The following is a 12,911-nucleotide window of genomic DNA, read 5'->3' as shown; positions in this document are numbered from 1 at the left end:
CCGTTGATGAGCCTAGCACAGAAAGGGTAGTCTGCAGAGTTTTAGCGACCTGTTGTAGTATTTTCTTTGCCAGCAAATGCATACATGTAGCCGCAGTGCCGTCGCGCGCCTATGCCTTGAGTTCAACGGAGCTTAATCCTTTACCGCACTTGGCATCACTCCAGTATTAGTTAAAGCTCCCATGTAAAAAATCATGTAGGTGCTATCCCCGCTTTTTTTTTCTGTACGTGACACTTCATCAATTATTTAAAATAAATGTGGGGTTTACCGTCGCGGAACTCCAAAGTGGATTATAAAGGGCGCCGTAGTGGAGGGCTCCGGAACAATTTTGACCACCCTGAAGCTTCTAATGTGCACCCAATGCTTGTATATGAGTGTTTTTCCATTCTGTCCTCATCGGAATGCGGCTGCTGCAGCAGGGATCGAACTCGCGACTTCGCTCTCAGCAGCGCAATGCCGTAGCCACTGATCCGCAGCTACGGGTGATACCTTAGCATCTCTGTGATAAAAGTAAGTAATGAATGAAATGTAAGCCGTATTTAGGAGTACGCAATAAGCACTGCCGGAACTATTACGTTAGCATCGCAGCACGCGAACCTACATTGGGAGAATTGGCTTCGGAATTTGAACCCGGAGCCACTCGGCGCTAAACGCATAAAAACACAATGTATCCAACTGTTCCCCACTCAGGACCCGTATTGTTTTTAAGAAAAAATTCCTGCCAATGCTGAAGCTGGACATATCATTAGCGAAGGCGACCGGCCCGGCCAATGACAAATAGCACTTACGAACGAGAATCATTGTGAATTCGGCGCCAGTTATTTAGCCTGACGACTACCCATTGACGTTTATGTAAAAACATGCAGAATATAAAACAAGTCAAGTGTATTTATGTAATGCCGCATATTGAGGAGGAGGAGGAGTGTTGTTTGCTACAGGCTGAACCAGTTTCGCGAAAGTTGTCAGTAATTTCTCTGCATGCCCGACAGCAACTTGACATGTGCGGTAGGGTTTGAAGGCTGTCATATTCCATCTGGTACCAAATGTCATCTTGTAGCACAAAGGAAAATTAATTGCAAGGATGGATTCGAGACGGAGGGCAACAGGATGCGCGCCATCCATTCAACGTTGATGTACACGGCTCACCTATCACATTCTAGCTCTGCATCACGGAGAAATTTTAGGAGGAGGTGATGTGCATCTCTCCTAAATATCCTGTGTCCTCGCGGGAACAAAATGTCACCTGCGCTTGTATGTAGGGTCATCATCAGCTTCAGTCCATCTATTAACACTTTACGTTCTACATCAACTTCAAGACACCCTAATAAATAATGGTCGATGTCAACAAGTGTCCGACAGTGCAAATACGCCAATGAGTCCTGTCTTGCACCGTTATAGAGTTTGCGCTGACCCTGTGGCGATGTGATATAGGAGGGCGGCTTTGTTCCGTGAATCTCTCAATAACATAAGGTTGATTCGGTGAAGACCACAATGAAAGGAAGTGGCTTAAGATGACCTTCTTTATGACTATTTTTGCGTGCTCGGGAGCCTTCTTCGTCGACATGAACTGCAACGCTTTGCATGCAAGATTGTCAGCGGCCTTGCTGCCTGCTACGCCAATATGTGAGGGTATAGACACTGAAAATCGATGGTAAAATTGATGTTCCGTAAGTCTTAAACTGCATGTAACGTACACTGAATACAACTGACAAAATACAACCCCCATTGTAATAGTTGCAGCGCAGCCTTGCTGCTTGAAAAGAAAACAGCAGACGGCAGCTGGTAGGGCTTCATTTTCCTCAAAGCTGTTTTAATGATGACGCTTCCATATGCCGTAGTCGACCCGACGTGGTCAAATCTGGCAGCCCATGAAATGTTGAGAACCGGGATCACATAAGCCGCTAGACTTTCTCCATTCTGTTTGTCAACAGAGCCATCGGTGTGGAACTGGAGACTGTGGTTGTGCATTCAGTCAAGGTGCTCGAGCACCAGAGATCTTGCTTCTACCACAGATGTAAGGCACTCAAGAATACTGATACACGTAGCACGTGGCAATATTTAGACTAATAATACCCCTGCTCCTAAATTGTTTGTTACACTGCTATCAAAGTAACACAGTCACATTCACGAGCTCTTGTGCAGATTTGACCTATTAAGAAACGATGGTGTTAGTGGAGCTACAGCACACTTTATTCCTGTCGACACCAAATGAAAAAATTGGCTGGTTTTATAACGCAGCCACAAAAAACACCCCAAATGTCTTACGATATCCGAGGTATTTATTGTCAGTGAGTGCATCAAATTTTTGTCGCATTGAGGCTGCCGCGATAAATATGCATAAGTATGGTCGTAGGCGTGGCACGATATAAAAGCGCGACCTTAATAGCTGGCACATAGGTATAAAATCACATCTTGACATGTATCAAGAGTTCATTCAGCCATTCAGCTGTTTTTGACATTGAAGAGAAAACCGGAGGAAACTTGACAGGTAATGCTGAGAATCCTTGGGCGTGGTGGTGATGGGGCCCACAAAAGTGTGACAATTCCTAAACGATGTAATTATAGCAAGATTCTGCTGTTTTGCTCTCATGATCGCGCCTCTCCGTGAATTCTTCCTCTGACCAAATAATCATTAGTATAAACAACTAATTCTTCCTTATAACCATCCTAAGAAGCCGCGGGGGAAATAATATCCCTGAAGTTAGACTTTAATTTAGGGATAGTTGACCTGGACAGATGCTCAGTCTTTGAAATCATCTCATTAGAAATTCAGATATCGAAGAATTCCAGACACCGCAAATTGATTGATTCAACAAATGAATGAATAGTTGGTGTATTATTTTTTATTTAATTGATTGATGGACTGATTGGTCTTCGATGCGGTTTCACGTCCCATCTCGACACATGGGATACAAGAAATGTCTAAGTGTAAGGCGCCAGAATAATATTTACAACCAGGCATTCTTAAACACATTGTACAGTGTTTTATTTTACTTCGAACACTTTCTTTTTTAAATGCTCATGAGAGTTACCCGAATCACATCACTACACATCATCTTCCCAGGCAGCCATCATTTGCAAGAAAAACTAAATCAATTGATTCACTAATTAAACTAATCAGATTAACCAACTCCTTAGTCACATCTTTACGGCTTACATTTATATTCGAAAGTTGAAGGGAAGAGTCCTAAAAGTCTAATTCCGTGTTTCAACTTTCAAAACGGCCATGCAAACCGAAATAATTGGCCTAGAATTATTCGTTGAACTTGCCTGATTACACACGCTGCACTGCGAAGCGCGGCTCGCGTTGCAACCCTCCTGTGACGTGGATGGGCGGTGTAAAATGAAGCTGGGCTATACGGCGCGATAAAGCGGGCTGTCTCACTTCTGCTGCTGAAATGACTATGCATCCAGTCGGGAGTTGCGCACATGCAAGCGTCATTCGAAATAAGATCGCGGTAATGAGGAAATACGACGGCAGCTTCATTTTACGCCTCCTGCTACGTCAAAGGAGGGTTGCACCGCGAGATGCGCTCAGCAGTGCTGCGTACGTAATCAGGTAAATTCAACCAATGATTTGAGGCCAGTTATTTCTGTTTACACGACCATTTTCAAATGTTGAAACAATGAATTAGGCTTTAAGGGCGATTCCCTTCAACTTTCCAATATAAGCATGTGCCGTAAAGTTTGTAACTAAGAAGTTTCATTATTGATTAGTTTCATTATTGAATAAATTGCTTTAGTTTCTCTTGCAAATTATGTCCGCCTGGGCACACAATTACTGTGCGGTGACGTGATTCGAGTATATTGTGTGTCCTTTATAAAAAAACGGTGTTCGAACAAAAAATAAATAAAAACACTGTGCATTCCGGTGTCATCGGGGCACCATCACAACTCAAACCAGCACCTGTTGTTCTTCCGCTCAGTGCCATAGTCCGTGACCAACCATGATCGACGCGACAAAGAGCACAAAAAGGACATACATCTGCGGTTACGTGAGCAATCAAATGCGAGTCGCTTAAGGAATTAGCCGCAAAAACCAGCTCGGACAGCCATAATTTTAAAGGTTCGGATAGGCGTCTGTAAACACCCCTTGAATCTTCTTTCTTTTAATTTTGCAGGTCGTAAAGTTTTTATGCAACTCTTGTACTTTCACACCCCTTTCCTCCCTCCCCGGTTCAAGGTAGCCAAACCGGAGATATCCTCTAGTTAACCTCCCTGTCCTTCCATTGTTTTTTTTTCTTTGTTGAAAAATGCTATTTTCATATTTAGCAGCTACGGCGACAATTGTGACATATTCTGCCGATCCCGCATTTTGCTAAAAAGTTCGCAGCGTGAACGCAAGTAAGGTGAGCCCACGCATATGATCAGCTTGTATACTTGTTCCTTCGGCTGTAATGTGCAGCAAATCGTACGTGTGCTAGAACACATCGTCATCTTCTAACATGGCAGGCACAGTGACCTAGCAGTGCCTGAAGAACATGCAATCCATTGATCGCGAGCGCTTCTAATGCTGACATACAGAAATTTTTGCGTGTTCACGTACTTACTTAATGTGATCCCACGCATGGGATCAGACTGTACTTGTTCATTCGACTGTAGTGTGAAGCGGCTCGTGCTGCGTGTGCTAGAACACATGCTCGTCATCGAATATGGCGTGCACAGTGACTAAATAACACAGTGTTTGAATAACACACAACGTATCGACCGAGAGCGCATCTCGTGCAGATATACTTCATATTTTCTTTGTACACCTGCTTCCTTCGATTCGATCCCAGTCACCTTTAAAATGGTGTTTGCAATAACGTCACATTTCCTCTCATGATACCATGAAACGCAACCGCGTCTGTTAATGACAGCACCCAACCCCTCCTGAAATAAACTATAAACCTGAGGACTTCGCAACAGCGACGGATGAGGAGGAGTGCGGGCGATAGCCGCCATTCCTAAACAACTATCGCAGTGCGCGGAGCTCGGTGCTGTAGCAGTAACGCACGTTCGGTCGTTGTGGATTCCAGTACTTTTCTCGCACATACGTCTCCGGAGGTTATCATTTTAGACTAGTCAAGTACCAACACGTTTACACGACCGCTCTCAGCGCTGATGAAACCATTATGTCGGTGTAGATGTAGTTGCCGGTGTCCACACTCAACGTCTCTTCCTCTTCTTCGTATACTTTCAGCATCGTGCACTTTAGTTTTTTTCTGTCCCCCATAAATAATCTTTCAACTTTACCCCTTGAAATTGACACCAGTATATTTCACTGTATTTTTGCGAACAAAATCTTCTTGTTTGAATAATGCTTTGGAATTGGGTACTTTCGCAATTTTCCTTTGGCTGGTAGCTTGTTTTGATTCTTTGTTCTTTGCTTGTATTTTTGCATGGATTGCTAGACCATGGTATACATTGCGCTAACTAAGCGGGATGGTCAAGCTGTCTAGACTTTGTCATGCCAACCTGCAGGGCTCCAGTTTGAGTCCAGTGGGCACAACGACATTTATTTGCGTATTATTCTTTTAAAAAAAACTGAATGTTCCGTTTACCTAACGCCCATGTAAATAACCATGTTTATCACGCTGCTGTAAATTCTGCACACTAACATACAGTCTTCGCTGTTGACTAATGATCACAACCTAGTGTGAAAACCCGTAGTAGGGTGTGAAAACGCGTCCCAACGTGGGAAACCTGAGCCCGGGTCACCAATCTGCAGGGCATTCAATAAAAATGTTTACCAACCAACCAATCACCGTTGTTAATATCAGTGTTTCCGGTGATTTCACATTTCTGTAAGCTTCAAAGGTGTTTCTATTTTGTGGAGAGAGATATCCAAAAGCAAAAATCGGAGCCATAAGCATGACATGAGGCCAGATGAAAGATTATATATCAACGACTAAAGAAAAGTAACCCGCAATGCACGTGAAACGTCCGCGGTGCGGCCCGCAGGTAGAGTTCTTCATGGGCGTCAGCTGCAAGTATTGCTAAGCACATTTACCCTTTAATTGGTAGCTCAACAATATTGTTGACCTAACAAAAGCATCTGCAAAAACTAGACAAAGACAAATATTAGTCTGTGCCTTTCAATTTACCTTTAGTAATGTACCTGTTCCACAAAATGTCGCGCGTGAGCAGCAGCAGATGTATTCGTCGCAAAACCTGAAGGCTTCGTCGTTATCTTTTTAGCGCACGTGGATATTCTCGCCAATGCAATTTTTTTTATTTTTTAAGCACGCTCTTATTTTTTAACTCCATAAAGGTACATCTCAAGAACACGCATTGACCTTGCCAAAGCAAGTGCCAGAGACCAGTTTTGGACCATACATTTACCTCTCACCACATAGTCAATAATTTTGACCTACTGTATCTCGCTCATTCTTTAAAGATTAGCTTAACTTTGGCAACAGATAATTTGTATAATGGTGACAGGCATAAACCCACCCATGGAAATTAGCTCACCTCTAGAAATGCTCGTCAGGAGTACTTCCATATAGTTCTGTCCCACGAACGCATGCACTTCCTTTTGTTATTACCGTGGGCGACGTCTTTTCAAGCCCAAGACAGAGGCGAAGCTGCATTTGGCTTGTAGCCAGGGCCTAGGCCGGTACAGAGAACGAGTTCCATCACACCTCTGCGCAGCCAGCCTGATGTAACCCCAACCCACATTCCCATTCCGGGGCGTCGTACACTTCCTTAGCCGCGCTCAACAACGCCTCCGTCGGTTTGCGGGAGATTCACCAGGGCACAGCGACACTTATAGGGCAACCTGTTCGCTTTCACGTCAGAAACGGCGAAGCATATGTAGCCTTTCTAAACGACGTCTGAAGTAAAAAACAAAAAACAGAAGAGCCGACCTCGAGGCGTTCGTTTCAGGTGACAAGCTTTTGAAACGAGCGCGAAGCAGCAGCACCTTTGACATAGCCCGCTGCGGTGGATGCCGGACTAGATATGTTCGCTCCCGCTAGTACCGTGCAGCCTTGTCCAAAGTAGAGTTTGCACAACATGAGCAGGAGCCGTATTTCAAAATCATTTAGCCGAACCATTCGCGATTCGTTAGCGTTCGCGCTTGTGCGGATGCAGTGTTCGTACATGCGCTTACTGACGTACCGCAGAAGAAGGGACAGTCCATGACCCTAAGCTCGTGAAAGCAGCTTGGCCCGAGTTTGGCTCTTGAGCGTTCACACATCTGTACGGTTTTACCGAGACAGCAGCGATAGCTCCCCCCCCCCCCCCCCCCTTCACCCCCCGAGTCACCATGCGCGTGCTCCAAGGCGCGCACGCGGCGTGGGTACACATAGTCAAAGAAGCTGCAAAGAAAGAAGCTGAAACAGCACGCGGTGCGACAGAAGGGAAAGAAGACAGAGCCGGTCGTACCAGCAGTTTCAGTAAAGGGTGAGACCCGTACCGCTCACGACTGGCCTACATCGTGCAACGCGGGGCTGGCTGTCTGCTGACGTCGCGGGGTCTAATGCCCCCGCTCTTGGGATAAGGCTCTCACCGCGGAGTGCATACTTGCTACACCCACAGCCGTCTTTTGTTTAGCACAAGGGGGCTCGAGCTTTCGCGCACGAGCCTCCATTGGAATCCGGCAGGACCAGCGCGTTTCCGACGGCGCGCCCGCCCCCACGTCCGGGGAGAAAATTCCCGCCGCCACGCGTAGCGACCCACTTTGGCTACGCTCTATCGCTCTTCACCCGCGCCCGAAGAATGCGCTCGAAGAAGACAAACCACTTTTCTTACGTATCTCGCGGGGTTTGTTCTCGCTTGAGGAACCAACGCATTGTTTGGTCGGTGCTGCTGCGCCTTTCACCTGGCACCGTCACGTACAAGGTGACGCAACAAAGGCTTCAGCCGTAACGCCTTATTCTCACCGCGTGCCGATGAATGCATTTTTTTTTACCCAGCGCGCATTCAGGCCCATGGTTTTTATTATTGTCGAATACTTTAAATAATACACAATTGCGGCTAAATTTTGCCATCACTTATATTCACTATATTTGAAGCCACGTAATGGGTGAGTAGCATCAGTGATAAGAAATTAAGCCGTTTACCGCAGGCAGCATATGAAGTTGACGTGCTATGTTGAGTGCACGCGTTTCTTTCAGACCTGAAGCCGTTATGCTTCTTCTACAAGCCTGATTTCGTTTTCCGCTCTCCTTGCTTGCATCTAATCCGAGTTGCTGGAGCTTCGTTATGGACCCAATAGGTTATGGACCCAAAAGGGACAAATATGTGCATTGTCATAAACGGGAGTAAAACGCGCGAGCTGACAGCTTTACAAACCGCTTCGACCACGTTAGACGTGGGTAAACAGTCTGTTGCAGCAGTAGGGAAATCGCATGCCTGAAGAAACTCAATAAAAAACCGTGTTGCTGTACGAGAAGAATCGGATGTTCAAAGTCCTGTATGCAACCCTAGATGACGAACACTTCCGAAATATAAAGAGGCCGCCGGTACAGTGCTTCACTTTGCACATATGCAAGGAGTATAGTCACTCGTGCCACATATTGACTGTTATTCAGCTCGAAGTTAAGCAGCAATTGTTCAAACGCTTGAGAAACTTGGGAAAGGTTGCAGATATATCTGCATTTGCACTTTTATAATAAGTGGGCAGAATCCGTAATGCGTTTTCTGGACTGGAGTCTGCAGGAACGAGCGATGGCCTAAACACCTCTGCTATTCCTTTTGTATAGATGAATTCTGGTATTTCTTTTGTCGAAAATGAATCCCCCGTTGTTGCGGGCGGGAAACTGCATTTATATAGACTAAAGATAGTACTGGCCAGAAGCCGTCGGTGGTCTCAAGTATGCTTCTTGTGCAAATTCATCCTCCAGCTACGAAGCACCATCAAGACATGCTCAAAATGGTAACATGGTTGACACGAAGTCTAATACATCTTGTTTTGTTATTATCTATGTGTGAGCTAGGAAGGAACGTTGACGTATGTCATAAATAAATGTAACACATTATACGTACACTGTCAGAGCACAAGTTGAGCCCTCAACACAGAGCTGAGTAAGTTCTGAGGCTTATGTTGTTCTGAATTTATCTGGCCGCAAAACCCTCACTGCCGCACACCGATGTAGCTCGATTCTGTGACTGTGTCTTCATGTTTTATTATCAACCTTACTTTAAATTTTCACAGGTCCTATTGTATTCATTCATTATGACCAGCAGACTCCTGATTTATATACAACCTAACCGGCATCAGGCCACGTTCGCGCGATGACATTTTGGGGAGACCGGGGAGGGCATTTATTAGGCGAGAGAAAGTTCTTAACAATACAGGCTAAATGTAAGCAGCTCAGCTTTTATTCACACTTGTTTTGCGAATCAGAGGGATCTCATAAGAGCCATATTCCATGCTGATTCCATGCTGATTTCATGCTTGAGGATGAATCATGTCTTTTTGTTTCAATGTCATAGCTCTCTTTTTCACACCGAGGCGTTGAAAAGAATGGTTATTTTGCTTGACTCATCTAACCCCGGCGTTCTTTCTTCCGCCAGAGGACGCCCCTCCTGCTTCTCTGGGTCGTGGTGGCGCTGGCCGTCATCCTACCGGCCGTCCTCGCGCAGAGGAGCCGCGGACAGAGCCAGGCCCGGAGACCGAGCACCGAAGCTCCAGCCTACGACGACTACTACTACGACGAAGATGCCGCTGACGAAGAGGCCGGCTCCAAGAAGCCTGAGAAGTCTTCCTCGTCCCAAAGCTCGTCGCGCGGCTCGAGCGGAAGCAGCGGAAGCTCGCGCGGAAGCAAGCCAGAGCCTCCGTCCGATGATGACTACGATGCACCGCCGCCGTCGTCGTCGTCGTCCAAGTCGTCGTCTTCCTCATCAACGGCTAAGCCTTCGTCGTCGTCCTTGTCTAAACACAAGTCCGGGCCTAGTGCCGATGCTAAGCCTTCGGCAGCCGCTCCAGCGTCTGAGCCTGCCGATGAGGCCGGAGCTGAGGAACCACCTCATAAGAAAGGACCGCTCACACCCTCGGCACTGTTCCTCGCACCGCGCAAAAACAGGCTGCACCGCCCCAATGTTCACTTCGCGGCCAGGCCTCGGCCAACACTCCCGAGCTTCATCAAGCACCCGCCTCCGCTGGGCGCCATATCAACCACAGTGACTCCCAAACCACGCGCGGCGGCCGCCGCTGTCACCGAGGAACCAAAAGTCACACGGTCCACGGCTAAGCCCAAGAGCTCTTCTGCGTCCTCCAAGCGGGGCGGCAATGCCGGCTTCAGTGGTGGAGCTGCTGGAAGAAAACGCGACCGCAGCACGACAGAATCACCCGCTTCGACCGACGGTGACAGGAGTAACAGGAGGTTCGGTGGTAACGGCAAGGGCAAGAACACGTCCAGGCCCAGGTTTCGCGCCGGAAGCAGCGCGTAGGCGGCGAAGAGGAGATTCCATCCACTGCCTGAAGAGTCAGCTGACCGCTCTTCGTTTCCGCCCCATGCCAGCTAGCCAGGAGACGAAGGCCACGCTCTATTTTTTTTTTTTTGGGGGGGGGGGGGGGGGGGGGGGGGGGGGGGGGGGAATCATATCGACGGCTGCTCAGTCGAAGTTTCTGTTCAATTTTTTTTTTTTTTTTTTTTGCCCCTGTCGCATGGTTTTTGACTGTCTGTGTGTGCCCACTACGGGGAGTGTTTATGGGAATGGCCGTAGTTCCAGCCTGGAGGGATTGCTTGCGTGCGTCTTCGTGGTGACAAGGATACGCGTTAGCCAATAAATGTGTTGCAGCTGTGTTCCTTTAATCACGACACTGACATCAGCTTTCATGGATGTCGTGATATGAGTGTCGTCGTGCATGCCTTCACGGAATGGCCATTCTGTGCAGCATTGTGAATTATTTTAGATCTGAGCGTGGATCAGGTTAACTCGTGAAGCTCACTACAAAAAGAATCTGTGTTCTGCATGTGCTTCAACATGCCAGTGCATGCACCTCCTTTTCTTTTCTTGAAGAATTCATCTTACAAAAAAAAAAAAAAAAAACTGAGGACGCGCTACGTGAGGGCCCTTTGTCACGAATAGCGTTTGCATTTGTTGTGCCTTTTCTGCATTTCATTAAAATTTATGACATTCACAGAACACTGGTGCTGAGCGTTGCTGTCGCGGTAACGCAGCTTAAATTGATGCCATGTTTTGACAGCTACCTTGACATAAACAGTCAAGACAGCTGACTGTAACTGTGTATCGGACAGAGTCAGGTAAGAACGTTAGAACTGAATGTAGCTGATACTCGACTCGCAAAAAAAAAAAAAAACATGCCTCATTGTGGCAATGTTGAAGGACGGAAATGACCAGGACTGGCGTGAAGCAACCATAGGTGTGTCAAAGAACTTGATTAGTTAGACTTAAGTTCGGAAAAGCCAGCTCTTCACTTACTGCAACCACTCCGCATCCCTGTGTATCATAAATTATAACAAGCAGTCGTTTTTTTCCCTTGTTAGATCCCCAGAGAATCATATTCATTGTTGCCATGTCAGGTCAGCGAATTACTCACGATCGCACGTGCACTAGAGCTTTAGCTCAGCCAGTTTCGCATCGTGTGCACCTTTGTTACACACTATTTACAATTTCTTTAAAACTCTCATACACACCATTTAGCTAATAATCCTAAGCACAAAGAATAGCAGTTCTGATGAATTAATTGCTGAGTTTCGAATACTCCCATTTTAGTCTACCTACAGCTAATGTTAGTATAATGTATGATTACGAACTTCTAAGACACCTGCAAAAATACAGCGTCCGCGTATGTAGACTTTCAGCTGAAAACTGCAACGAGCGACCCAATGGCAGCCAAAAGGGGGTTCAGGCGAAGCCTGCATGATGTATCAGGCAGACGGAGGCAAAATGTGGTTTTGTTTTATGCCTCTGTTTGCTGTCGCTTAGGTAAGTTCGGTCTTCGCACGTTTCCTAACTGCCATCTTAATATACGACTTTGGCACCCCATGAGCAGATTGACATTTTTCATTTCTCTATTCCTATGCACATCTTCAACAAACGATGCGAGTGGCTGCAAAGATTCGCACTAAAGTTTCACCAGTGTTAATGGTTAACCGATCATTTCATGTGCCCACAAGAATGGTGGTGCTGATTTTCATTAACCGATGAAAGGTTTCATAAAAAAATGAAGAACGACGCGGCAAGCAGGTATAGGGACAATGGCAAAGTAACGCCAAATCTGAACCCAATGTTTATCGGTTAACAAACTCTGGAAATAAACTGCTATTCGACGGTTTTTTATGATAGCCAGTTAAAAAGCCCTGCACAAAAATTCGAGAACTGGCAGGCTGTAATCAAACCAAAACGTACCATCGCGAGCAGAAATTTAGGGGCCATGGCATCAAAGAAAATGAAAATTTTGTTCTAGCTCTGCCGGGTGGCGTCGACTTCGGGCAGGCGCTGCATTGGTCGAACACGCACACGTTCTTTGTGCCGCTCGACCATGTGTAACCTGAAAAAACAACGTTTTTTTCTCATTTTACTAATTTTTACAAATTTTTACTCGCGAATGTAGATATACTACCTGTTACCATAATCATTACACCATTTTGAGAGAATCTAGGTAATTTGTTCAACTTGAGTTAACAAGCACACTTATCGAGCTTTACCAGCAAGATAATTTGACATTACGTGAGCTCTGTTAAGCCCATTTGGAGCAAATATCAAACATAGTGCAATAAGAAACTTTCAAGGACTCAAAAATGACGCTTGCTTGAAATATTGGTGTCATGAACATTATATTTAATTAGAAACTAGAATTTTAGGTTGATGCTCAACCGATCGAAGAAACAAAACACGTAATAGAAAAATAGCTATTGCCCTTGAGCGTGTGAACAAGGCGCTTGTAAATCTTAATACGTGTCTGGTAGGCCATGAATCAAAGTACCTGGGCACCTCAAATTGCGTATTCATCAAGT

General features: G+C 46.0%; 1 protein-coding gene across 1 annotated transcript in view; it reads left to right on the top strand.

Annotated features, from left to right (window-relative positions):
* LOC119450120 (putative protein TPRXL) overlaps positions 1 to 10,478 on the top strand; it is a 34,902-nt gene extending 24,424 nt beyond the window's left edge. Inside the window, exon 2 of the mRNA XM_037713486.2 lies at positions 9,502 to 10,478. Coding sequence (XP_037569414.1) covers positions 9,502 to 10,377 — 876 coding nt within the window. The 3' untranslated portion in view covers positions 10,378 to 10,478. The remainder of the gene's footprint in view (positions 1 to 9,501) is intronic.
* The last annotated feature ends 2,433 nt before the right edge of the window (positions 10,479 to 12,911 follow it).

The sequence above is a fragment of the Dermacentor silvarum genome, chromosome 4 (assembly GCF_013339745.2).
Source record: "Dermacentor silvarum isolate Dsil-2018 chromosome 4, BIME_Dsil_1.4, whole genome shotgun sequence".
Lineage (NCBI taxonomy): Eukaryota > Metazoa > Arthropoda > Arachnida > Ixodida > Ixodidae > Dermacentor > Dermacentor silvarum.
The sequence above is the reverse complement of the archived record's forward strand: the minus strand, read 5'-3'. Positions and strand labels throughout refer to the sequence as shown.